The following is a 26,984-nucleotide window of genomic DNA, read 5'->3' on the forward strand; positions in this document are numbered from 1 at the left end:
ACACATCTGTGGTCCCAGCTACTTGGGAGGTTGAGAGGGCAGGATCACCTGAGCCTAGGGTGTTGAGGCTAAGGTGAGCTATGATCACAGCATTCTAGCCTCAGTGACTATGAGACTGTGTCACGCACACCAAAAAATGCTATAATTAAAATTAAAATAAAACAAACTCTAGGTTAAATACATATACAACCAAGGATATAATACTGGATAAATATATTTATTCCAGATGCTTTTTGTAATTCCTTCTATCTATCCTTCCATAATCTTTTCTTTCCAATCTGGTTTCAGTGTATCTCACCTTAGTCAAAACTATTTTCATAGCACTTGTGGTGGTTTGTTAACCTACACATATTTGTTTTGTTTTGTTTTTTGAGACAGTCTCTCACTCTATAGACCAGTCTGAAGTGCAGTGGTACAATCATAACTCACTGCAGCCTCAAACTCCTCACCTCAAGCAATATTCCCATCTAACCCTCCTGAGTAGCTGGGACTACTGGCATAGGCATCACTCCCAGCTATTTTTTTCAATGTTTTGTAGAGATGGGGTCTCACGACGTTGTTCAGGCTGGTCTTGAACTGGGCTCAAGCAACCCTCCCACCTTAACCTCCCAAAGTGTTAGGATTATAGGTGTGAGCCACCATACCCAGCCCACACTTGTATTTTTGTTTAAATCCTAAGCAGAAAAAGGGTCTACTTCTTTATGAGTGAATCCTTAAAACTGGAAATTTCTTTTTTTTTTTTTGAGACAGAGTCTCGCGCTGTCGCCCAGGCTGGAGTGCAGTGGCCGGATCTCAGCTCACTGCAAGTTCCGCCTCCCGGGTTTACGCCATTCTCCTGCCTCAGCCTCCCGAGTAGCTGGGACTACAGGCACCTGCTACCTCGCCCGGCTGGTTTTTTTGTATTTTTAGTAGAGACGGGGTTTCACCATGTTAGCCAGGATGGTCTCGATCTCCTGACCTCGTGATCCGCCTGTCTCGGCCTCCCAAAGTGCTGGGATTACAGGCTTGAGCCACCGTGCTGGGCCAAAACTGGAAATTTCAAGCAAGGTGCCTTAAAGGCTGGGGTTCTACAGAGGTTTGGCTTGAAATTTATAGGTTGGTGCAAAAGTAATTAGCAATCTAATAGTTAAATAGATACTAAACTTAAAAAAAATAATAATACTGTAAACTTGTTCAACAAATGGTGCTAGGAAAACTAGATATCCACATGCAAAATAATAAGGCAGGACCCTTACCCCACACCACTAAGAACTCAAAATGGATCAAATACTTAAACATAAGAGCTAAAACAGTAAAGCTCCTAGATGAAAACATAGGGGAAAAGTGTCATGACACTGTATTTGGTGATGATTTCTTACATATGACATGAAAACTGCAGACAACAAAAGAAACAGATTAATATTAGACTTCATCAAAATTTAAAACACTCATGCATCAAAGGACACTATCAAGAGAGTGAAGACAACCCACAGAATGGGCTTTGCAAATCATTTATCTCATAAAGGATTAATATCCAGAATATATAAAGAACTACAACTCAACAATAAAACAACCCAATTAGAAAATGGGCAAAGGACTTACATAGGCATTTCTCTAAAGAAATACAAAAATACAAATAGCTGGCCTGGCGTGGTGGCTCACGCCCGTAATCCCAGCACTTTGGGAGGCCGAAGCAGGTGGATCACCTGAGGTCAGGAGTTTGAGACCAGCCTGGCCAACATGGTGAAACCCCATCGCCACTAAAAATACAAAAAATTAGCCAGGCGTGGTAGCAGATGCCTGTAATCCCAGCTACTTGGGAGGCTGAAGCAGGAGAATTGCTTGAACCCTGCAGGCGGAGATTGCAGTGAACTGAGATTGTGCCATTACACTCCAGCTTGGGCAACAAGAGCGAAACTCCGTTTCAAAAAAAAAAAAAAAAAAAAAACCACAGTAACACACCTCTCACACCCTTAAGTTAAGGATGGCTGTTACCAAAAGAAATGGAAATAACAAGTTTTTGGATATGGAAAACCAAGAAGCTTCCAGCCACTTATGAAAATGTAAAATGGTTGTGCCAGATTTGGATTTTATTAAAAATAAAACAGAAAATGGGCAGGGAGTGTGGTGGCTCACACCTGTAATCCCAGCACTTTGGGATGCCTAGGCGGGGGGATCACCTGAGATCAGGAGTTCGAGACCAGCCTGGCCAACATGGTGAAATCTCATCTCTATTAAAAATACAAAAATTAGCTGAGCATGGTAACGCGCACCTGTTGTCCCAGCTACTTGGTAGGCTGAGGCAGGAGAATTGCTTGAAACAGAGGCGGAGGTTGCAGTGAGCTGAGATCACACCACTGCATGCCAGTCCAGTGAGACTCCGTCTCAAAAAAAAAAAAGTAATTTAACAGAAAATGTAAAATGGTACAGTTGCTGTGGAAAACAGTTTGGTAGTTCCTCAAGAAATTAAACATACAATTATTATATGATCCAGGAATTCCACTTCTAGATATACACCCAGAACATCTGAAAGTAGTAACCTGAACACATTTTTATACACCAGGGTTCATAGCAGCATTCATAATAGCCAAAAGGTAAAAACAACCCAAGTGTACATCAACAGATGACTGGAAAAACAAATGTTTACTATTCATACCATAAAACATTCACATTTAAAAAAGAAAGGAAATTCTGAAACACGCTATAACAGAGATGAACCTTGAAAACATTACAGTAAGTGACATAAGCCAGATATAAAAAAAATCCATTTTTATGAAGTGCCTAGACCAGGCAAATGCATAGAAACAGAAAGCAGAGTAGAGATTACCGGGGATTGCGAGCAAGGGAGTGAGGAGTAACTCTTGAATGAGTCCAGAATTTCTATTTGGAATGATGGAAAGGTTCTGAAAATGAGTACTAGTGATAGTTGTGCAAAACTGAGAATATATTTTAATGCCACTGGTACACTTAAAAATGTTTAATACTAAAAAAAAAAAAAAAAGTTTAATACTTTTAGATGTATATTTTGCTTGAATTTTTTAAAAAGCAGCAACAAAACTGTTTCACACCAAATATTAAGATACTAGAAAAACACAGTATTTGTGCTAACCCCAGATTAACTCATTTTTGTGCACAACAGAATAAAGCTTGAAAGCTGTTTCCTTAAAGAGCATCCAGAGTTTTTTTAAAATAGATGGTCTGTTTAAAAAAAAAAAAGGTCCACATGCTAAGAACTGTGCCAATGGGAATGCTCTCCTTATGTGCAGCCAGAACACAATTTGGAAATAAACTAGGTGCTCAGACTGTCATAAGACTTTGAACACCATGTACATGCCCCAGTTTTCAATGTTCTGCTCATTCTATCAGCCCAATTAGGTTTAACTTTTATTTTTATTTATAACCTATTTCAAACATACAGAAAAGTACAGATAATAACGTAACAGGCAATTTCCTGGATTTAACCAATGTCAACAGTTAGGTGCTACTGACATCAGACTGTTTTTTTCTGTTTTAAGAAAAACAATAAGCCATGCACGGTGGCTCACGCCTGTAGTACCAACACTTTTGGAGGCTGAGATGGGTGGTTTGTCTGAAGCCAGGAGTTCAAGATCAGCCTAAGCAACAAAGTGAGACCTTAATCTCTACAAAAAAATTTTAAAATTACCCAGGTACAGTGGAGTGTGCCTATAGTACCAGCTACTGGGGTGGCTGAGGCAAAAAGATCACTTGATTGATTGCCCAGGAGTTTAAGGCTGCAGTGAGCTATGATCGTGCCACTGCACTCCAGCCTGGGTGGCAAAGCAAGACTCCACCTCTTAAAAAATAAGGCAACAGGCCAGGCAAGGTGGCTCACGCCTGTAATCCCAGCACTCTGGGAGGCTGAGGCAGGTGGATCACTTGAGGTCAGGAGTTCAAGACCAGCCTGGCCAACCTGACGAAACCCCATCTCTACTAAAAATACAAAAAGTAGCCGGGCGAGACTCCTGTCTCAAAAAAAGAGGCAATGGCTGGACGCGGGCGTGGTGGTTCATCACACCTGTAATCCCACCACTCTGGGAGGTCAAGGCGGGCGGATCACAAGGTCAGGAGATCGAAACCATCCTGGCTAACGCGGTGAAACCCCATTTCCACTAAAAATACAAAAAATTATCCAGGCATGGTGGCGGGCGCCTGTAGTCCCAGCTACTCTGGAGGCTGAGGCAGGAGAATGGCGTGAGCCCGGGAGGCGGAGCCTGAAGTGAGCCGAGATCGTGCCACTGCACTCCAGCCTGAGCGACAGAGCGAGACTCCGTCTCAAAAAAAAAAAAAAAAAAAGGCAATGAAGTCCATCTCACTATCATTCCCAGGGCAGTTAATCACTATCCTAAAGTGAGACTGCATCTTTCCCAGCCGTGTTTTTAAATGAATATATTTTTGTGTTTTGAAAACTCACATACCTCATTCTCAGAAATTGCCTTTATTATTATTATAAATCCAAACTTATAAGTTTACACTAATGACTGTAATCCCAGCACTGTGGGAGGCCAAGGCAGGAGGGTCACTTGAACCCAGGAGTTTGAGACCAGCCTGGGCAACATAATAAGACCTTATCTCAGCAACAACAACAACAAATATTTATTTTTGTTGTTGTTGAGGTGAAGTCTCGTTCTGTTGCCCAGACTGGAGTGCAGTGGTATGATCTCCGCTCACTGCAACCTCCATCTCCTGGGTTCCACTGATTCTCCTGCCTCAGCCTCCCAAGGAGCTGGGACTACAGGCACATGCCACCATGCCTGGCTAATTTTTGTATTTTTAGTAGAGATGGGGTTTCATCACATTGGCCAGGCTGGTCTCGAACTCCTGACCTCAGGTGATCCACCCGCCTCGGCCTCCCAAAGTGCTGGGATTACAGGCGTGAGCCACCGCGTCCAGCCAAAAAAAAATTTTTTTAGTAACAATTTATATTAATGAAATGGTCCTTTTCTATTTTATATACATGTATCAAGGTTCCACATAAGACTGATAGAAAACTATGGGTCTACTGCTCAGTTCCACACCCTAAGCCAGTGGTTCTCAACCAGAGCAGCACTACAATCACTTGAGAGCTTCACAAGTTCAGATACTGGAGCCTGCTCCAGACAATTGAACTCAAATTTTTGAGGGCATGGCCTGGATAGCAGTTTTATTTATAGTATTTGTTTATTTTTTAAATAAGTCCCCAGGTGACTGGAGTTGCGATTCACTGCTCTAAGCCATTGCTTCCAGAGGAGTATCATTAGGAACAAAGCAGCCAGTAAAATAAAAATGCAAAAACCATATATTTGAAAATGAAATTATATTGCTCTTTTACATAGTTTTTGTTTGTTTTTTGAGACAGGGCCTCAGCTCTGCTGCCCCGGCTGCAGTGCAATGGCATAATCAGAGTTCACTGCAGCCTTGATCTCCCAGGCTCAAGCAATTCTCCTGCCTCAGCCTCCACAGTAGCTGAGACTACAGGTACTTGCCACCATTTTTTTTTTCCAAGTATTTTTGGTAGAGATGAAGTCTCTCCATCTTGTCCAGGCTGGTCTCAAACTCCCGGGCTCAAGTGATCCTCCCACCTCGGCCTCCCAAAGTGTTGAATTATAGGAATGAGCCACCACGCCTGGCTCATTAAAAATTTCCTATTATCCAGACTGAGAAAATGTTCCAACTAGGGAGGCAGCAAATGGTTCAAAACTAATCCACAAAAACCATTCCCACCCAGTAAAATGAGGAAAGTTTAGTGAGCACCCAGTCTTGTCTTCACAACACAGGAATTACTGTTAACACTGATTCCATATGTCTAGTTCAGCAATAAAATCCAGGCAACATTAAGAAAGAGGCCAGGTGTGATAGCTCATCCCTATAATCTCTGCACTTTGAGAGGCCACAGTGGGCGGGATCACTTGAGCCCAGGAGTTCAAAACCAGTATGGGCAACATGGCAAAACCCGCATCTCCACAAAAAATACAAAAATTAGCCAGGTGTGGTGGTGCACGGCTGTAGTCCCAGCTACGAGGGAGGCTGAGATGGGAAGATGACTTGAGGCCAAGAGGTCAAGGCTGCAGTGAGCCGCAATTGTGCCATTGCACTCCAGCTAGGGTGACAGAGGAAGACCCTATTTCAAAACAAAACAACAGAAAAGAAAGAAATGCTCTGAACCATACTTAACCCTCACAGTATGCTAGGAAAATCAGCCATCACCATTTAATAATGGCTCCAACACTCTTTTATTTTTCTATATCTAAAGCCATTTTACAAATAATTTACCAAATAAAAGGATGACAAAAGCCATTTTATCAGACATTTTAACAAGAACTTAAACACAGCAAACCCAGCTTCTTATCCCAATGTTTCTAATTTGGAAGGCGTATATACCCCAAAAAAAAGCAAGGTCCTCTATATGCAACTAACTGCTCATCGCCTGCTGCACCTGCACCTGCACCTGGGGCACAGCCCACCTGCAGAGATGTCAGATTCCAAGTCCATCTCCAACCGGTTCTAACTTATCAGGACCTCAGATTCTTCATGTACTGGCACTATCAAAACATACTCCTTTTGAAACAGACTCATAATTCTATTGAAGAGAAAGCAGCCATTTCTTTGCTCTGTAAGTGCAAAATGCTTTCATTTTTGGATTTATAAACACCAACGGAAGGATCAATCCAGTGACTTTTGTCATTTTTATATCTACTTTCTTCCAATCACCTTTGGACACACACCTCCTTGTGCATTTGTTCACTTATTTTGTTAACAATAAGTGGTAAGAAATAAATGTTGGCGGCCAAACATAAAAGAATGTTGTCACGCGTATTTTTTTTTTAATGCAAACAGGATGGGGCAGGTTCTTGTTGAAAAATGTTGCATGATGAAGTCCTTTCTGTTGAATGACTAGATGAGAATACCACATTTCCTTTCCATACATCAGAGAAATAATCACTAGCTGATTCGTGAGTATGGGAAAATTTATGCTAGGCATCTGAAGACTCACAGTCTGAGATTTTGCTTAGACAATCTCACCATCATCATTAACGTCTGGAGTGCTGCCATCTATCTGTCTTTTTGTGTTCATCTTCTGATTTGTTAATCATCAGAAATGTCTTCCACTGTCAGTTCTCTTCTCCTTCACATTACAGATGAAAAACAGAAAAATTCTGGATTCTCACTTGGGTTCAATGAAAGCAAAAAGGAGACTCAAAAGATGGTGTCTCCAGTCTTCTTTTTTTAACTTCTTGAAAGATAATGCAATATAGACTAGGCAAGGCCATAAGAATAAAAAAAGATGGTGTCATCATGACAATTATTTCACTATTATATATCCACCCCAGAGGCTTTATCATTCTTCCATTTTCTTATGATTTTCATCTCATCTGGTATATGTGGGAGTAGATGATGAATAGTATTGAAATAATTACGTGGAATAACAAATAGCAAAATGTTCAAAACGCAGGAAAATTAAGATCCCTAAGATCCCATCATGTAAAGGTTTATAAAAAGGTCCAAAAGGCCCCTATGATAACTGTAAGAAAGAATGAGTTTTGCACTATTTAAAAAATATATATACTTTCTCTCAGTTCTTTATAATACCTCTAAAAAAGAATACAACTCATGTAATATCATTCCTTAAAGAGCTTAAAAAAGCAGCTTCAAAAACGAAAACCTGGCTGGGTGCGGTGGCTCATGCCTGTAATCCCAGCACTTTACGAGGCCAAGGCGGGCGGATTACGAGGTCAGGAGCTTGAGACCAGCCTGGCCAACATGGTGAAACCCTGTCTCTACTAAAAATACAAAAATTAGCTGGGCGTGGTGGTGCACACCTGTAGTCCCAGCTACTTGGGAGGCTGAGGCAGAAGAATTGCTTGAAGCTGGGAGGCAGAGGTTGCAGTGAGCCGAGATTGCGCCACTGCACTCCAGCCTGGGCAACAGAGTGAGACTCCATCTCAAAAAAAAAAAAAAAAAAAAAAGAGGCCAAGTGTGGTGGCTCACGCCTGTAATCCCAGCACTTTGGGAGGCCGAGGCAGGTGGATCACGAGGTCAGGAGATTGAGATCATCCTGGCCAACATGGTGAAACTCTGTCTCTACTAAAAACACAAAATTAGCTGGGCGTGGTGGCACATGCCTGTAAACCCAGCTACTCCGGAGGCTATGGCAGGAGAATAGCTTGAATCAGGGAGTCAGAGGTTGCAGTGAGCTGAGATCGCGCCACTGCACTCCAGCCTGGCAATAGAGCAAGACTCCATCTCAAAAAAAGAAAGAAAACTTGAGCCAGGCACAAGCATGCCTGTAGTCCCAGATAATCAAGAGGCAAAAGGATCACCTGAAGCCAGGACTTCAAGGCCACAGGGTACTATGATCATGTCTGTGTACAGCCACTGCACTCTAGCCTGGGCAACAATAGTGAGACCCATCTCTGTTAGAAAAAAAAAAGAATAAAAAGAAAACTAGGTCCAATGAACACTGAGGAAACAAGAGGGGTTCAAGTCTCCAATTTTAGGCCAGGTGCTATTGCTTATGCCAGTAATCCCAGCATTTTGGTAGGCCGAGGCAGGTAAGTGGTCACTTGAGCTCAGGAGTTCGACACCAGCCTGGGAAACATGGTGAAATCTCATCTCTACCAAAAATACAAAAATTAGACAGGTGTGGTGGCATGCACCTGTGGTCCCAGCTACTTGGGAGGCTGAGGTGGAAGGACTGCTTGAGTCCAGGAGGTGGAGGTTGCAGTGAGCCAAAATCACACCACTGCACTCTAGCCCAAGTGACAGAGTGAGGCCCCATCTCAAGAAAATAAATAAATTAAATACTTAAGTATGCACCTGTCCCAAGTGAAGATAAGGACTCAAAACCAGAAAGAGCTGCATTTATTCATTTTTACAAAAGTATAAAAAAGTATTTTAAAAACTTCAGGCTGTTTACAGTGGCTCATGCCTGTAATCCTGGTATTTTGGGAGGCCAAGGTGGGCAAATCATTTAAGCCTAGGAGTTTAAGACCAGCCAGGGCAACATGGCGAAACCCCATCTCTACAAAAAAATACAAAAATTAGCAGGGCGTGGTGGCATGAATCGATAGTCCCAGCTACTCAGGAGGCTGAGATGGGAGGATCACCTGAGCCCAGGGAGGTCAAAGCTGCAGTGAGCCTGCATGCTGGGCCTCTGCACTCCAACCTGGGCAACAGAGTGAGACCCTGTCTCCAAAAGAAAAGAAAAGAAACAAACAAAAATACATACACACTTACAGCTGGCTCTACTGTTTACTGAAACACCAACAGGATCACACTGTACACACAGTAACAGCTCTGCAACTTCATCCCCTTTCATGCCTGTGTATACGAGATACCACACTCGTACTCATGGGATAAACATAGCCATTTTTTTAACCACTTCCCTAGTAATGGGCATTTAAGCTAGCTCCTGTTTTTCTCTATTACAGATACTGTAGCTATGACCATACTGCTCCTAATAGCTCGGACACTGAGTAAAACTCATCCTTCGTTAGCACAAACCTTAGATTAAATAAACAAATAATCCATGCACTTTCTTAACTTGGGGCCTTTGCAGCTGCTGCTCCCTCTCTGGGCATACACTGTCCCTGCTCTTTGCTGATCTTTAGTCTCAGCCAAAATGTCTCTTCCTCTGAAAAGACTGCTCTGAACTCACCACCATTACTCCAACCTAAATGAAATACTTTACGTTCTTCTAATCCTTGTCACTTTTCCATCCTTGTACTAACTGCACTTTTTGCTGATATTGATGTTAATGTGTGGCAGCTCCATTTGACCAAGTTCACAGGAAAAGGGACGGCACTGGCTGTTTTCAACTCAGGGTCTAGGGCAGCGCCTGGCATAGAGGGCCCAGACTATACCTGTCCTGTAGACAGCAAGTGCTGGCTTTACTGCGTATCTTCTAGAGAAGATGCATTGATCCACCACACAATCACATGCTCCACAAATTTGCCACAGCTAACCTGACAATTTGTTTAAAATTATCATTTCCAATGCTGGCAGGCTGTGGACAGACAGGTTGCTTATGGCCTGTCAGCAGGTTGTAAAATGGCACCCTCTTCCTGTGGAGAACTTGGCCATATGTACCACTGTGCATACCCGCTGGTTCAGCAATTCTACTTCTAGGACTGTGGACAAAGACTTTACTGCAACAATGTTCTTCCCGACCCATTTCATAAGAGGGAAAACTACAAACAACCTAAATAATCAAGTCCCTGCTGGAAAACAAAGCAGTGCATTCACTTAGTGGAACACTTTGCAGCCATTAAAAAGTGCTTAGGTGTGTGCTGAATTTGAGTCCTCCAAGGAATTTTAAGTAAATGACGTAACATATTCAAAATATACACGTCAGTGAAAAAAGGTGTTTTTGTTGTTGTTGTTGTTTTTTCCCCAGCAAAGCTCCTCAGAGTTTTCACAGGACCCAGTGAGAAAACAGCCCAGGAGAACATGTCCACAACAACTGCTGCCCTCAGGACTGTGCCAACCAACGCTGCTCTAGTGAGTGAAGGTGGGAGACTCAGAAATACCAATAGGCACTTATCCTTTGTAGCAATACTGTCATCATTCTCATGGAGGAGTCAAGGGGAAGAACTGCTGGGGAAGTGCTGACAGCGCTTAGATCCGTGGTTCTCCAACCTTGACCATACCTCAGAATCACTCCAAGAGCTCACTAACAACAACATGGCTGGGTATGGTGGCTCATGCCCGTAATCCCAGCACTTTGGAAGGCCAAGGTGGTCAGATCACCTGAGCTCAGGAGCTTGAGACCAGCCTGGGCAGTACAGTGAAACTCCATCTCTACTAAACATACAAAATTTAGCTGGGCGTGGTGGTAAGCACCTGTAGTCCCAGCTACTCGGGAAGCTGAGGCACAAGAATCGCTTGAACCCAGGAGGTGGAGGTTGCAGTGAGCCAAGATCATGCCACTACACTCCAGCTTGGGTGACAGAGGGAGACTGTCTCAAAAAAAAAAAAAAAAAAAAAAAAAAAAAACCCAGCAAGAACAATAAAAGCAAAAGCCAGATTCCTGAGTCTTACCCTAGACCTACTGCATTAGAATCCCGGGGTTGGGCCTAGAATTTCTTTTTTTAACTTCTCAAGTGATTGTGATGCACAAAATCCATATAGCAGTGTCCAGCAATTGTTTATCAACTATTGGCTGGAAGTACTAGAAATACCTATTCCATCTGACTCCAATTAAGATTAGCACCAGTCAGGTAAAAAGCTGAAGAGCCTCCAAAATAACTCAAATTCCACTACCTTTTTGGTGTTTTAACAAATCTCACCACTGAAAAGCTCATCCTTTTAACTTCACTAAATCCTCCTCTTTTAGCTACAGCCTCATTTTCTTTGATTTGGTCCTTAGTGGGCCATGGAAACAGATCATCTACTAGAATAGGTGATTACAGTGGAAAATGGAAACGCAGCGTAACAAAAGAAAAACAAATCGTTCCTGTGCAGCCAGCCATGAAGCCCGAGCTGGGTCGCCCTGGGTGGCAGTTGGATACAACAGACCTCAGCAGGCACCCTGCCCAAGGTCCGCTTGGGTCTACACCTCTCATCACATACTTAGCCCACTGTTCTGTGCAGGATCTTCTTGTTCTTTGTGAACATGTTTCCTGGTGAAGAAAAGTCAAATGCTACCCAGAGATATTTTCAGGTGGCACTTCCTGCTGTGATTAAACAGAATTATGAAATCTCAATGTTTTCAATTCACTGGGCTTCTTCTGGCCTTTGTGACTCTACCTGTGATAAGATTCTGCCTGGCCAAAGATATTCACTAATGCTTTGACCCCCTCAATGGCATGGAGTTACTGATTCCCTAAGAATTATATTGCTATTGAGTCACAAAAATGTTAATAATCCTTTTCCTATCATGGTGGTTTTAAAGCATGGTCCCTAATTCTTTGACAATCCCTTCATCATCTGGAAATGGGATTCTCCATATTGTGAATGTACTAAAATCTACTGAATTGTACACTTACACTAGTCAATTTAGGTTATATAATTTTTACCTTCAATTTTTTTTTTTTTTTTTTTTCTGAGACACAGTCTCGCTCTGTCCCCAAGGCTGGAGTGCAGTGGCACAATCTCGGCTCACTGCAAGCTCTGCCTCCTGAGTTCACATCATTCTCCTGCCTAAGCCTCTCGAATAGCTGGGACTACAGGCTCCCACCACCACGCCCCGCGAATTTTTTGTATTTTTAGTAGAGACAGGGTTTCACCGTCTTAGCCAGGATGGTCTCGATCTCCTGACCTCATGATCTGCCCGCCTTGGCCTCCCAAAGTGGTGGGATTACGGGCGTGAGCCACTGTGCCTGGCCACCTCAATTTTTTTTTTTAAGTGACATTTTATATCTCCTTCCTTTGAATCTGGGCTCTGTGCCTGCTTGACCTGTAGAACATGGCAGACACGATGCTGTGATTTCTGAGCCTAAGCCTTAAGAAACTGGCAGCTGCTTCCATTTCCCATCTTCTAGGATGCTTACTCTGGGCAACCAGCCACCATACCATGAGGAAGTGTAAGCAATCCTTCCATAGGTCACCCAGTGATGAACTGAGGTCCTGGGGCCAGAGACCCAGCTGAGCTCCTAGCTGACAGCAAGCACCAACTTACCAGCCACACGAGTGAGCCATCTTAAAAGCAGATCTTCCAGCCCCCTGCAGAGTCACCTCAACCAAAGCTGTGTAGAATGAAGACAAGCTACCCTTACCAAGCCCGGCCTCAGTTGCAGACTTATGAGCAAAATAAATGCCTGGAGATGTTTAAACCATCACTAAATTCTGTGACGGTTTGTTATGAGGCAATAGATAACAGGCGCTTCTATATAATCAAGAGTGGCTGGTCAAAAACAGCTTCAGAAAATTCTCTAATCTGGTACCATATATCACAAGCAAAATCTTCAGTACTGAAGACTTCATCCGTACATGTTCTTCACAACTCAACTGAATCGCAAACTCTCTAACGTGTTCACACCATGTCACTCAAAACCATGCCATAGACTGAAAAAGAAGGCAACTGACTTTCTTGTTAAGAAATTTTAAAACGAAAAAAGGGGTAAAAAGCAAGAAAGCTACAGAGCATAAAATCTTGGAGGCATTCAAATAAAAATTATGGACAGCTGTCAACATGCCTTCTTAGAAAAGATAACGTGCAGTGACATCTCCCCACTACCCTCCCACCCTGTCAAAGCGTCAGGGAGCCTGGGCTCCGCTCCTTACCTCCAGCCTCTCCGGTGGGGGCTCATTCTGCAGGATCCTCAATGCTTTGGCAGCAGCATCATGTTTCGCAGCCTGTCTTGTCTTTCCTTTCCCATTAAATTGCTGTCCTCCCACAGAAAGTTCCACTTGATAAAGTAAAGGTGGAACTGGAAATGGGTAAAAGTACCTAGAAATAAAAGGAGGTTAGGCAAATTACAGTCTCAAGTTGATAAGTCACCTATACACTCTCTGGCAAATGTTCCTTCATCACGATCCTACTCACATTAGTGTTTGATGCTAATCACTCTTCATCAATATATCCAGAGATTTCATAAAAGCTTAAACTGGATTAGAATTGCTACACAGTATAAGAAAAGAGTTTTTAGCAATCCAAACTTACATCTCAGGAAACACAATGGCTTAGAAATTATGAGTTTATCATGCTAACCTGCACTGACAAAATCTAAAATGAATTAGGCTTTGGCGGAGACAGACACTTGGTTTGCTCTGCCTTCTCAAACCTTAGCTTTAAATTTGCATGTCTCCAATAGAAGGCTGGGAATTTTAACGCACAAGTCTTTTAGAAAGGACCCTCATTTCAAGAAATCCCAACAAGCTGTAGCCTACCTAGCAGAACCCAGTTTCTCATTCATTTCCCTAGCAGAACCCAGTTTCTTATCCATTTCATAGCTTGTATTTTTAAAATGGCTTTATCCCCCAACAGAGAGCAGGGAAATGAAGAATTCCATTTTGTTCATCATCTATCCACTAATTTTTTTTTTTTTTTTTTTTTTTTTTTGAGATGGAGTTTCTCTCGTTGCCCAGGCTGGAGTGCAGTGGCGTGATCTCAGCTCACTGCAATCTCTGCCTCTTGGATTCAAGTGATTCTCCTGCCTCAGCCTCCCGAGTAGCTGCGATTACAGGTGCCCACTACCAGGCCCAGCTAATTTTCATATTTTTAGTAGAGACAGGGTTTCACTGTGTTGGCCAGACTGGTCTCAAACTCCTGACCTCGTGATCCGCCCACCTCAGCCTCCCAAAGAGCTGGGATTACAGGCATGAGCCACCGCGCTCGGCCTCCACTAATGTCTTACTACTGCCGGCAAAAGATTTTTTAATCCATGGCATTTTCAGGTTTCAATTAATATTTTACTGCAGCAAAGCTATTTACAAAGCGCACAAGTTCAAAAGTCAAAAAGTACCCAATTATCAGGTAATCTACAAATGCTGGGAATCACTGTCTTGCAGGAATCATGATGCTATGGGAATCATGTTTGAATAAGATTCAGTTACACAAAGCAGTTACAAGGGTGATCTTTAGCCAGGCTGCTAGAGGGCACAAGCCACACTGCCAGTGAGAAATATGCTCAGGCCCTTTCCAAGAGCAGTAAAGAAGCACAAAGGGCCAGGTGTAGTGGCTCATGCCTTTAATCCTAGCACTGTGGCAGGCTGAGGCAGGAGGACTCCTTGAGCCCAGGAGCTCAAGACCAGTTGGGGCAACATAGGGAGACACTGTCTCAATGAATTAAAACAAAAAAAAAAAAAAAGAGGGGCGGCCGGGTGCTCTGTGAGTTTGGGACTCACTTTGGGAGGCCAAAGTGGGCAGATCGTCTGAGGTCAGGAGTTCAAGACCAGCCTGGCGAACATCGCAGAACCCCGTCTGTACTAAAAAATACAAAAAAAACTTAGCCGGGCGTGGTGGCAGGCGCCTGCAATCCCAGCTACTCGGGAGGCTGAGACAGGGAGAAATCACTTGAATCCAGGAGGCTGAGGATGCAGTGAGCCGAGAAAGCGCCACTGCACTTCAGCCTGGGCGACACAGCAAGACTCTGTCTCAAAAAAAAAAAAGGCAGGGGAGGGGCACAAGGCACAAGAGTAATTAAGACCGACTTCAACATTTGGCAGGCCCAAACCAAATCATTACTCCCTCCACAATCTAGAGGTACTAGTTTATGTAAAATATCACATTTTCACCTGTATTTTATGGAGAAAAAAAAAAAAAAACTCACACATACCTCGGGGGATAAGCACCTCCTCTCATGTTGTAGTTATAGGTGGACTGCATCCGAGAGTAAGGGTCAACAGGCTTATACATTGGTTTTTTTCCAAGTTTCATGCACAGTGCATTTAGTTCTACAGTAGGAGTTATGCTTTCTACAAGAAAGAATCGACAAATAACTGTTTTGTTCTGATATGAGAATGATACTCACTAAAATAAAATGTAATAGCATGCTTTCTGCTAATCGGATTCATGATACATAAAAGGACCTGGGTCACTGCTAGGCATCAGACAAGGAAATCCAAGAATATGCTGTGATTTCTCGATATTTATATACAGTCAACAGCACAAAATCTACTCTGAGGGTTATCAGAGGAGCCACAATTTAACCCAAGACATTATCAGTGAAAGCTATATGGTACAGCTGTCAGAAATAAGTTCCAAAACACATCAAATTTCACGATTAAAAAATCCCATGTAAATGTCCAAATTATTTTAGTGTTTGAGAATATTTAATCAATATAACCTTGGTTGTACTGATTTACAGGATTATTGGCTTGCACTCAGAAGTATATCTGTACACACTATTGAATGATGCATTTATTACGTTACTAACTGGATGCAAAGCACTGTGCTAAGCTTAAGAAATACAATTTCTGGCCAGGCATGGTGGGTCACGCCTGTAATCCCAGCACTTTGGGAGGCCGAGGCAGGCGGATCACGAGGTCAGGATATCAAGACCATCCTGGTTAACATGGTGAAACTCCGTCTCTACTAAAAAATACAAAAAATTAGTCGGGCGTGGTGGTGGGCACCTGTAGTCCCAGCTACTCAGGAGACTGAGGCAGGAGAATGGCCTCAGGAGGCAGACCTTGCAGTGAGAGTGGCTCACGCCTGTAATCCCAGCACTTTGGAAGGCTGAGGCGGGCAGATCACCTGAGGTCAGGAGTTCAAGACCAGCCTGGCTAACATGGTGAAACCCCATTTCTACTAAAAATACAAAAAATTTGCCAGGCATGGTGGCACGCACTTGTAATCCCAGCTACTTGGGAGGCTGAAGCAGGAGAATCACTTGAACCCAGGAAGCGGAGGTTGCAGTAAGCCGAGATTGCCTCACTGCACTCCACATCGGGCAACAAGAGTGAAACTCTGTCTAAAAAAAAAAAAAAAGAAACAATTCCTGCCCCAGAGGAGTTCAAAGAACACAAAGCACACTTAAAGAGCTACAATACAACACGATGTGCAACTCAAGGAAAGGTGAAAAATCACTGAGGCGGCCGCAACCCAATTCTTTTTGGAGAAGTTACACAAGGCCCACAAAATATTCAGATATTTCCATTCTTGATATTTCTAATGGAATTTGACCTGTGGTAATACTTGCTAGGAAAATGAGTTCCATTTTCATATACAACAAGTTATCTCAAAATGTATCAACTTCAGAAGATACATGCTATTCATTTTCCAATTTTTCTTTCTCTCAGTTCATCCAATCCATAAACTTTTAAAAACCATTTAAAAAGAAAACCAGCCTGGAAAGATTAGTGTCAGTGCACAATCATACTTAAAAACAACACTTTCATATCAAAAACAGAACACTAGAAATGGCAAAATCTAAATGCACACAAAAATCCACTTTAAAATGCCTCTTTAGGGTGTATATACAGAGAAATAAAAAAGACCTTATTCTGTACTATAATTGGTTCAACTAAATTTAATGCATGAATCAACTCTATAAGAATAACATTGGGGTTTGCACAGAGGGCCACATGAATTACAGATCTCTCTCTTTCTTGCATTAGAATTATATTTTTTACAGAATTCATATAATTGCATTTTAAGTACAGTCTGAATCATTTTAAGAGCAGTTCTGATCCACAGAATTTGTCTGCAATAGAGAATAACCATGAAGAAAGTATACTGCAAAGAAATCAAAAGTAACAAGAAAGATGTGACTGATAACTTCCCAGATTCCTTCCTACATACCAAGATCTGGGATGACTTCATGCATCTGAGGGGGTCTCTGCTAAAACAGCCATTAATGACACAGCCTCCAGGTCACTGATCCCCAACCCTTCACCAGCCACACCTTCTTGATTAGCATACTCCCCTTGCATGGGTCCCTTGTTTGAGGAGATACTACCTGCTGGCTTGTATTTAAGTAATATTTACATTTAATATTACATTTTCTCAATCTTTTTAATTAAGAGACATACAACTGACAATAAGCACTTCTGACCAACAAAATTACAATCGATATTACCACACTGACTTGATGTGACTCTAGATAAAATTTATATTATTGCTAATCTATACAATCTTATCAAAAATATATTTCATTAAATTTTTCGGAAATCTTTGAAATTATCTGGTCACCTGCCATCCTTCCTACGACCGCCTTGACCGCCTTTCCAGACTGTCAGGCGTTGAGGCATCACAGATTGGAAACCACTGCTTTACAATGAGGTTAAGGATTCCCCAAAAATAAGCATTTGTCACTGGTTGTGTAGAATCTGTGCTTTCAAAATCGACAAGTTTGTTAAGAAACCATTCATATACATATTAAATGGTAGTACCTCTAGATACACTTTTGAAAGGTACCTGTTTGGCCCATGCATAAGACCTGGATTCCTTCCTTCGCTACCAAAGGACAGACTGTGGGCTTAGGAAATTTTGTTCCCTCCAAAGCTTTAGCAGCAACTGTGTGTTTGACCTTTTTAATACCAGTTCACTCAGCTCACCGGTGCTGATCTCCAAGTGTCAGCAGTACTGTAAATTCCTAGAAATGAAAAGTGTGAGCTCTCAATTCGTGAAACCTGACATTGACTGCAGTAGGTCACTTGAACCTTGAACACTTTCTATGGTCACGGTTTAAGAGGCCTGGTCTTATCTTGATAATTCATCCTGTCATCCCCTTCTTATCCTTTTTTGTCATTTTTATAAACAAACAAAAAAAAAGAGATTGTGTTGTGTATGCACTGCAATTCTTTTTTGTTTTTAGAGACACAGTCTCATTCTGTCCCCAGGTTGGAGTGCAGTGGTGTGATCTCGGCTCAATGCAACCTCCACCTCCTGGGTTCAAGAAATTCTCCCGCCTCAGTCTCCCAAGTAGTTGGGATTACAGGCACCTGCTACCATGCCCGGCTAATTTTTGTACTTTTAGTAGAGACGGGGTTTCACCATGTTGGCCAGGCTGGTCTCAAACTCCTGACCTCAAGTGATCCACCTGCCTCAGTCTCCCAAAGTGCTGGGATTACAGGCATGACCCACCATGTCCAGCCTCAAAATTCTCTTCCAATTACTTCTCATGAAAGAGATTTTGTAAACTTGATTTAAACACATAGTAGTACTTCACACAAATTAAGACAATGTTTTGATGCTGCAATGTGTTTGTGGGCTCTTGTTTGAAAGCATAACCATCCTTTTTTTCAATTTTTGAGATGGGGTCATACTCTGCTGTCCAGGCTGGAGCTCAGTGGCACAATCATAGCTCACTGCAGCCTCCAGAGTAGCTGGGACTACAGGCACACACCACCATACCTGGCTTTTCTTTTTTTTTTTTTTTTAAAGACAAGAGTCTTGCTCTGTCGCCAGGCTGGAGTGTAGTGGCATGATCTCAGCTTACTGCAACCTCTGCCTCCCAGGTTCAAGCAATTCTCCTGCCTCAGCCTCCTGAGTAGCTGGGACTACAGGCATACACCACCACGCTCAACTAAGTTTTGAATTTTTAGTAGAGACGGGGTTTCACCATATTGGCCAGGATGGTCTCCGTCTCTTGACCTTGTGATCTGCCCGCCTCGGACTCTCAAAGTGCTGGGATTACAGGCGTGAGCCACCGTGCCCAGACCATACCTGGTTAATTTTTTAATTTTTGCAGAGGCAGCGTCTCCCTATGTTGCCTAGGCTGGTCTTAAACTCCTGGGCTCCAGTGATCCTCTTGCCTCAGCCTTCCAAAGTGATAGGATTTAAGGAATGAGCATTTGTATTTTTAACAAGTTCCCAAAGTAATTCTGATGCACCCCAAAGATTTGAGATTCATTACTTCGGAATTTATCAAATCAACTGAAGCGGCCCGGCGTGGTGGCTCACACCTGTAATCCTAGCACGTTGGGAGGCCGAGGCGGGCCGATAACCTGAGGTCAGGAGTTCGAGACTCACCTGGCCAACATGGTGAGACCCTGCCTCTACTAAAAATACAAAAATTAGCCAGGTGTAGTAGCACATGTCTGTAATCCCAGGTACTCAGGAGGCTGAGGCAAGAGAATCATTTGAACCCTGGAGGTGGAGGTTGCAGTGAGCTGAGAACACGCTACAGCACTCAAGCCTGGGTGACAGAGTAAGACTCCGTCTCAAAAAAAAAAAAAAAAAAAAAAATTAATTGAAGCTTTTACTTTTCTGATGTTATCGCTGAATATCACTTTATCTCACTTACAAACAATTTACAAGGGAAATCTGGATTTCAGTATGTCTAGGTCATTTAAGTTTGGTGCCTTAAGGGGTGGGGCAACTTGCCTTCATAGCTGATTTTTCTTGTAGGTCTTACTTTTAGGATTCCCTCAGTACACAGCTTCCACTAAAGGAAAAAAACATAAAGAATCCTTTATTGGCCAGGTGCAGTGGCTCACGCCTGTAATCCTAGCACTCTGGGAGGCCAAGTCAGGCAGATCACTTGAGGTCAGGAGTTCGAGACCAGCCTGGCCTAAATGGTGAAACCCCATCTCTACTAAAAATGCAAAAATTAGCCAGGTGTGGTGGCACGCGCCTGTAATTCCCGCTACTTGGGTAGCTGAGGCAGGACAATCACTTGAACCCAGGAGGCAGAGGTTGCAGTGAGCCAAGATTGCGCCAGTGCACTCCAGTATGGGCAACAGAGTGAGACTCCATCCCAAAAAAAAAAAAAAAAGAAAGCCAGGTACGGTGGCTCGTGCCTATAATCCCAGCAGGTCGCGCCACTACACTCCAGCCTGGGCCACAGAACGAGACTCCATCTCAAAAATAAATAAATAAATAAATAAATAAATAAATAATCCTTTACTCCCCCCGCGCCCTTGACACTTGACACATCAGGACATCAGGGATCTCCTTTATATATTCTGCAGTTCACCGGGCTACTCATTTAAGAACAAATAACAGTATGACCTCAAAACCCTGGCAGGCAGGAAGGTCAAACGGCAGAAGCCTGCAACGCGGTACAACCCCTGGGTCATCTTGGTGATTGTCTCATGGATAAATGCTGAAGGAGAAAATGCTTAAAAAAAAAAAAAAAAAAAAACAACAAAAAAACAAACCACACACACACAGTTATTCTCATGAACAGTCTTGCCTTTCTCTAGGACTTCCCCATCCGGCGCTAGCTGCCACTCTGCTGCATGCTGTTGGTAGCGAGGTTAGAATCTTGGTTTTGACAGAACTAAAAGTACACCACATTTCTTGATTTTTCAAATAATCTAAATCACCCAAGAGAACAACTTCTCCTCTTTGAACAACTTGTGGGTAAAAAAATATGCGGTTAGAGATGAACACACAGCCAAACTACCTAAATTATTAAAAGTTAAAGTGAGAAAGTGCATAAGCCAAAATATAATAAAAAGTTAATAAAGGGAATCCCAAAGTTAAGGTCTGCAAAAAAATCCTGTAAATACAACAGTTACAGAAAAATTACTTATGGCCTTCTATTTCTATTTTAATTAATTGATTTTTTGATAAAGGGTCTCACTCTGTCACCCAGACTGGAATGCAGTGGTGCCATCTCAGCTCATTACAGCCCCCGCCTCCCAGGCTCAGGTGATTCTCCTGCCTCAGCCTCCTGAGTAGCTGGGACTACAGGCGTGCACCACCACATCCAGCTAATTTTTGTATTTCTTGGTAGATACGAGGTTTCACCATGTTGGCCAGTCTGGTCTCAAACTCCTGACCTCAAGTGATCTGCTGGCCTTGGCCTTCCAAACTGCTGTGAATACAGACATGAGCCACTGCTCCCAGCCCCTAATTGCCTAAAAGTGTCTATAAAGACACATTTCAAATAGAATTATGCTTTAAAACAACATTTTTAAGCTAGTTTTGTGTGAGTGGGAAATATTCGTTTTTCTTAAATGCTTAATCCTGCCTCAGCTACCCAAGTAGCCAGAATTACAGCTACCATTTCTCAAGCATTTACTAGGTGGCAGGCATTGTGCTCCACACGTTAACATACATGCTCTCATTTAATTCTCACAATAAATCTATTTGGTGGGTATTATTATCCCTATTTTACAGATGAGGAAACAACAACAAAGTAGTAACTTGCACAAGATCACACAGCTAGTAACACGCTGAGATTCAAACCCAGATCTGTCTGACTTCAAAGGCAACTCAACCGTGTTATGCTATGGTGACTATTCATGTTTGTGCCTGATGCTACTTTCAGTCAAATGAAAAGAAACACTTGATTTATTCAAGGCTTGAGGTTTGCATGTGAAGGAAAATGAGGCATAATGAGATAAACAGCTCATCCTTAATTAAATTATCTTTGCTGCAAGGTTATGATCAGAAACAGCGTTAATTCCTTATCTCTCATACTATATCATCTTATGCTACAACTGCAAAAGACAACTCCGTATCTCCGTGTCCTTAGATGGTTGGGAAAAAAGATAACTACAGATATGCTGTTAATACAGATAACAAACAAGTTTCAAAGACTGAATTCTTTTTCCTTTTTTCCACATGTTCTAAAAAGACTGAATTCTTGAATAATGATTAGCAATTTTAAAATTATAGTCAGACTTTCATTCTCTAAGATAAGGGGAATGACAAGGATAACTGAAACCAGAGACAATACAAAATACTCACTTTGAGACTACATGGTGAAACCCCATCTCTACTACAATGCAAAATTAGCCAGGCAATTGCATCTTCAAACCTTTTGCCTGGATTGCTAACAAGTGAAAAAACTGATTTCCCATCACCTCTTCTCCCTACCCTAAGGTCCTTGTGCAAACAAGCAGGAGAGGAGCCAGAAGCAAGCAGCAGACAAGAGGTGGCCCAGAGCTGGAAAACTTACGGGCAATCAATCACAGGTGCTTGAGAACTGTCTCTGTTCAGAATCCCAAACAACCACACACTATTTGGAGTTTTAAAAGCAAAATATGGCCAGGCGGGGTGGCTAACACCTGTAATCCCAGCATTTGGGGAGGCCAAGGCAGGCGGATTGTTTTGAGTCCAGCAACTCAAAACAAGCCTGGGCAACACAGTGAGACTTCACCGCCACAAAGAATTAAAAAAAAACTAGCTGGGCATGGTGGCATGCCCCAGCTACTCCGGAGGCCAAGGTGGGAGGATTGCTGAAGCCTGGGAGGTCGAGGATGCAGTGAGACATGATCACACCACATTGCACTCCAGCCCAGGCGGCAAAGAAAGACTCTAAAAAAAAATAAAATAAAACCCAAATATTCCAAAAAGAAGCAGAGATTTTCTTTGACCCATTGGCAAGGATGAAAAAAGAAGAAACTTCAAAAATCTATAATCTTGTCTAAGTATAGTTTTTGTTTAAGACAACCTCATCAGTTTGAAAATACGTATTTTGAATCACAGCACCACTTTCAGGAGTATAAAAAAAAACAGAAAACATTCCAGGTGGGTTATAAATGCACTAGCAGTATGGATGCTATTTACCTTACAGTGGTGAGCCGGACCTTGCTCACACAAAAGCTTATACTCGGCCGGGCGCGGTGGCTCAAGCCTGTAATCCCAGCACTTTGGGAGGCCGAGATGGGCGGATCACGAGGTCAGGAGATCGAGACCATCCTGGCTAACACGGTGAAACCCCGTCTCTGCTAAGAAATACAAAAAATAGCCGGGCGAGGTGGCAGCGCCTGTAGTCCCAGCTACTCGTGAGAGGCTGAGGCCGGAGAATGGCGTGAACCCGGGAGGCGGAGCTTGCAGTGAGCTGAGATCCGGCCACTGCACTCCAGCCTGGGCTACAGAGCAAGACTCCGTCTCAAAAAAAAAAAAAAAAAAAAAAAAAAAAAGGCTTATACTCAAACTGGATCTTGCTGAAACAAACTCACTCATTCACAAGACACAGCTGGGATTTTTTTCTATGGGGTTTGCCACACGAGAAGGAAGTGAAAAGTAATGTAAGAGCACTGAAGTCAACTAGCAGTATGTAAGACTACTATTCTCCTAGGGATATGAAAATAGAGGAAAAACAAACGGAAGGCCTACAAATGTAGGCAGCCATGATACAAAACTGCAAATCATTCCAGGAGTACGTTCCCAGAGAAGAGAGAAGACACAACTAGGGTCTTTTCTGAACCAGTTGAAGCCAGGTAATCTAGGAGAGGGTGTGTCTTCAAAAGACTGAAGTCAGGGGAATAACTAACCCATAATGGGCAAGCAAGATTTGAAATCAGATGAAGCACTGCTATTAAAACCAACTGGAATACAAGGTCTTCTGAGCACAGACTGGTTTCTGAAACAGTTGCCAGCTGTTTATGACAGTTGCCAGCTGCCCATTATTTCGCTAAACTCAACATACCACTACCATCTCTCAAACAACGGTTGTCATCTCTCATACAGTGAAACTCTCATTCCCGGGCATCCTCTAGTCTTTTCTCCAAAGGCTGCCATCCTAAGACCTTATCTATTTCTAACAATTATATAAGTAAAATAAAATGATGTTGGTGGGCAGGAGTTTTACAAAGTCAATAGGATTTGGACACCAGAACTCATTAGAAGAAAAAGCAATAAATCCCAGAGGACTGAAACAGTCTGTGCCTTTTCCTTTTCAGAGAGTCTCACATGACAAATATGGGGAAAACAACATCTCTACAGGACTATGAAAAATCAAGAATGTTATCTGGTGAACCAGTCCAAGGAACCGTGGGGGTGGCGTGGAAGATACCATGCAGCCGAGTGGGAGAAGCAAACGCTCTAAGAACAGATTCATAAAGTAAAGGAAATGAGAAGACAAAGGAGGAAATTGAAAGGAAATAGGCATAAGGAAGGGGAAGAAAAGACTCTGTTATGAGGTGACGCTGGTATAGAAATACCCACACTAGGCTGCGTGTGGTAGCTAATGCCTGTAATCCCAGCACTTCGGGAGGCCGAGGCGGGTGGATCACGAGGTCAAGAGATCGAGACCATCCTGGCCAACATGGTGAAACCCTGTCTCTACTAAAAATACAAAAATTAGCCGGGCACGGTGGCATGTGCTTATAGCCCCAGCTACTAGGGAGGCTGAGGCAGGAATCACTCGAACGCAGGAGAAGGAAGTTGCAGTGAGCCAAGATGGTTCCACTGCACTCCAGGATGGTGACAGAGCGAGACTCCATCTCAAAAAAAAAAAACCCAACACTGACACTCCATTTATTTCACTGGTCTTGCCATGTAGCAGGGAGGGTGTTGGGAGGCAGAATATTGTTTTTATTTATTATCCCCCCCTCCCTTTTTTTTTTTTTTTTTGGTCAGACCCTGTCTCCTATTCATAAGAATATTGGTTTTAAGTTTTCTTTCTTTAGCCTCAGTTTCTTGTCTATAATATTTTTAGGTATTTTTCAAAGGTTTTAAATCTTTTTTTTTTTTTTTGAGATGGAATCTCACTGTTGCCCAGGCTGGAGTGCAGTCACGTGATCTCGGCTCGCTGCAGCCTCTGACTCCCAAGTTCAAGCGATTCTCCTGCCTCACCCTCCCAATTAGCTGGGAATACAGGCGCACACCACTACACCTGGCTAATTTTTGTATTTTTAGTAGAGACATGGTTTCACCACGTTGGCCAGGCTGGTCTCACACTCCAGACCTCAGGCGATCCACCTGCCTCAGCCTCCTAAAGTGCTGGGATTATGGGCATGAGCCCCTGTGTACAGTAAAGTACCTTTAGTTCATTTTCCTAATAATCAGATTTGAATGCTTCTAAACTTTGTTTTGAGTCAGACGTAGTCTGCTGCCCAGCTGGAGTAAGACAGCACTATCACAGTTCACTGCAGCCTTGAACTTCTGGGCTCAAGCAATCCTCCTGCCTCAGCCTCCCAAGTAGCTGGGACTACAGGTGCACACCACCAAGCCCAGCTAATTTTTAAATTGGCCTCCCAGTCTGGCACAATGACTCACACCTGTAATTCTAGCAATCTAGGAGGCCAAGGCAAGCTGATCACTTGAGGTCAGGAGTTGGAGACGAGCCTGGGCAACACAGCGAAACCCCGTCTCTACTAAAAATACAAAACAGCCGAGTGTAGTGGCAGGCACCTGTAATCCCAGCTACTCAGGACGGCTGAGGCAGGAGAATTGCTTGAACCCAGGAGTCAGAGGTTGTAGTGAGCCGAGATCACACCATTGCGCTCCAGCCTAAGCAACAAAGCGAGACTCTATCTCATAACTAAATAAGCATACCAAAACACTGAAATTACAGGTGTAAACCACTGTGGCCAGCCAAGAAGGAGAATTTTTTATTTTTTTAATTTTTTTTTTGAGACAGGGTCTCGCTCTGTCTCAAAATTTTTGTATTTTTTTGTATAGATGGGGTTTCACCATGTTGCCCAGGCTGGTCTCCAACTCCTGGGCTCAAGCAATCTCCCGCCTCAGCCTCCCAAAGTGCTGGGATTACAGGTGTGAACCACCATGCCTGGCCATGACGCAGAAAATTTTAACAAGAAAATAAATTTGGACATTGTAGCTCACACCTATAATCCAGCAGTTCAGGAGGCTGAGGCAGGAGGATCCACTTGAGCCCAGGAGGTTGAAGCTGCAGTGAACCATAATCACACTACTGTACTCCAGCCTAGGCAACAGAGTAGAGACCCTGTGAAACAAACGAAAGGAAAGGAAAGAAGAGAAAAAAACTCTGCTTCTTTATTCCATTTCTAATTGGTCCTCATTATGATTTCTGAACTACTTCTGGAACCTTCCAGACTTAAACTTACTTGTTCAAAACAGAAATAAAAATAAATAAATGTCAATGTACTTTTTTGCTTTCTAGTAAATCTGGCTGCCCCCTTGCTTGGGATAAAATCTTACAGACACTCAAAAAGAAGGCTTATGCAGATACAAGAGCTCTTCGTCAGTTGTTAGAAATTTATTTGGCCGGGCGCGGTGGCTCAAGCCTGTAATCCCAGCACTTTGGGAGGCCAAGACGGGCGGATCACGAGGTCAGGAGATCGAGACCATCCTGGCTAACACGGTGAAACCCCGTCTCTACTAAAAAATACAAAAAACTCGCCGGGCGAGGTGGCGGGTGCCTGTAGTCCCAGCTACTCGGGAGGCTGAGGCAGGAGAATGGCGTAAACCCGGGAGGCGGCGCTTGCAGTGAGCCAAGATGTGGCCACTGCACTCCAGCCTGGGTGACAGAGCGAGACTCTGTCTCAAAAAAAAAAAAAATTTTTATTTATTTATTTATGAAGCAGAGTCTCTTGCCCTGTCGCCCAGGATGGAGTGCAGTGGCGTGATCTCGGCTCACTGCAACCTCTGCCTCCTGGGTTCAAGCGATTCTTCTGCATCATCCTCCTGAATAGCTGGGACTACAGGCACGCACCACCATGGCCGTCTATTTTTTGTATTTTTAGTAGAGACAGAGTTTCACCATATTGGCCAGGCTGGTCTCGAACTCCTGACCTTGTGATCCACCCGCCTTGGCCTCTTGAAGTGCTGGGATTACAGGTGTGAGCCACTGCGCCCGGCCTAGTTTTTACTTTTTTCTTTTTTTGAGATGGAGTCTCCCTCTGTTGCCCAGTCTGGAGTGCAGCGGCACAATCTCAGCTCACTGCAACCTCCACCTCCCAGGTTCAAGCAGTTCTCCTGCCTCAGCCTCCTTGAGTAGCTGGGATTACAGGTGTGTATC

At 43.1% G+C, this 26,984-nt stretch overlaps 1 protein-coding gene across 18 annotated transcripts in view; it reads right to left on the reverse strand.

Annotated features, from left to right (window-relative positions):
* The window catches only part of STAU1 (staufen double-stranded RNA binding protein 1), a 79,413-nt gene that overhangs the window by 25,221 nt on the left and 27,208 nt on the right, over positions 1-26,984 (reverse strand). For 10 of the 18 annotated variants that reach the window (XM_045363095.2, XM_045363092.2, XM_074005525.1 and 7 more), the window contains 2 exons: positions 15,195-15,333; positions 13,201-13,366 (listed from right to left, as the gene is read on the reverse strand). In XM_045363095.2, coding sequence (XP_045219030.1) covers positions 13,201-13,366; positions 15,195-15,295 — 267 coding nt within the window. In that variant the 5' untranslated portion in view covers positions 15,296-15,333. Of the gene's footprint in view, positions 1-13,200; positions 13,367-15,194; positions 15,334-17,776; positions 17,955-19,687; positions 19,749-26,984 lie in introns of all 18 variants that reach the window. The other 8 variants (XM_074005522.1, XM_045363091.3, XM_065523280.2 and 5 more) reach the window with 2 other exon arrangements.

This window comes from Macaca fascicularis, chromosome 10, assembly GCF_037993035.2.
Source record: "Macaca fascicularis isolate 582-1 chromosome 10, T2T-MFA8v1.1".
NCBI classification, from domain to species: Eukaryota; Metazoa; Chordata; class Mammalia; order Primates; family Cercopithecidae; genus Macaca; species Macaca fascicularis.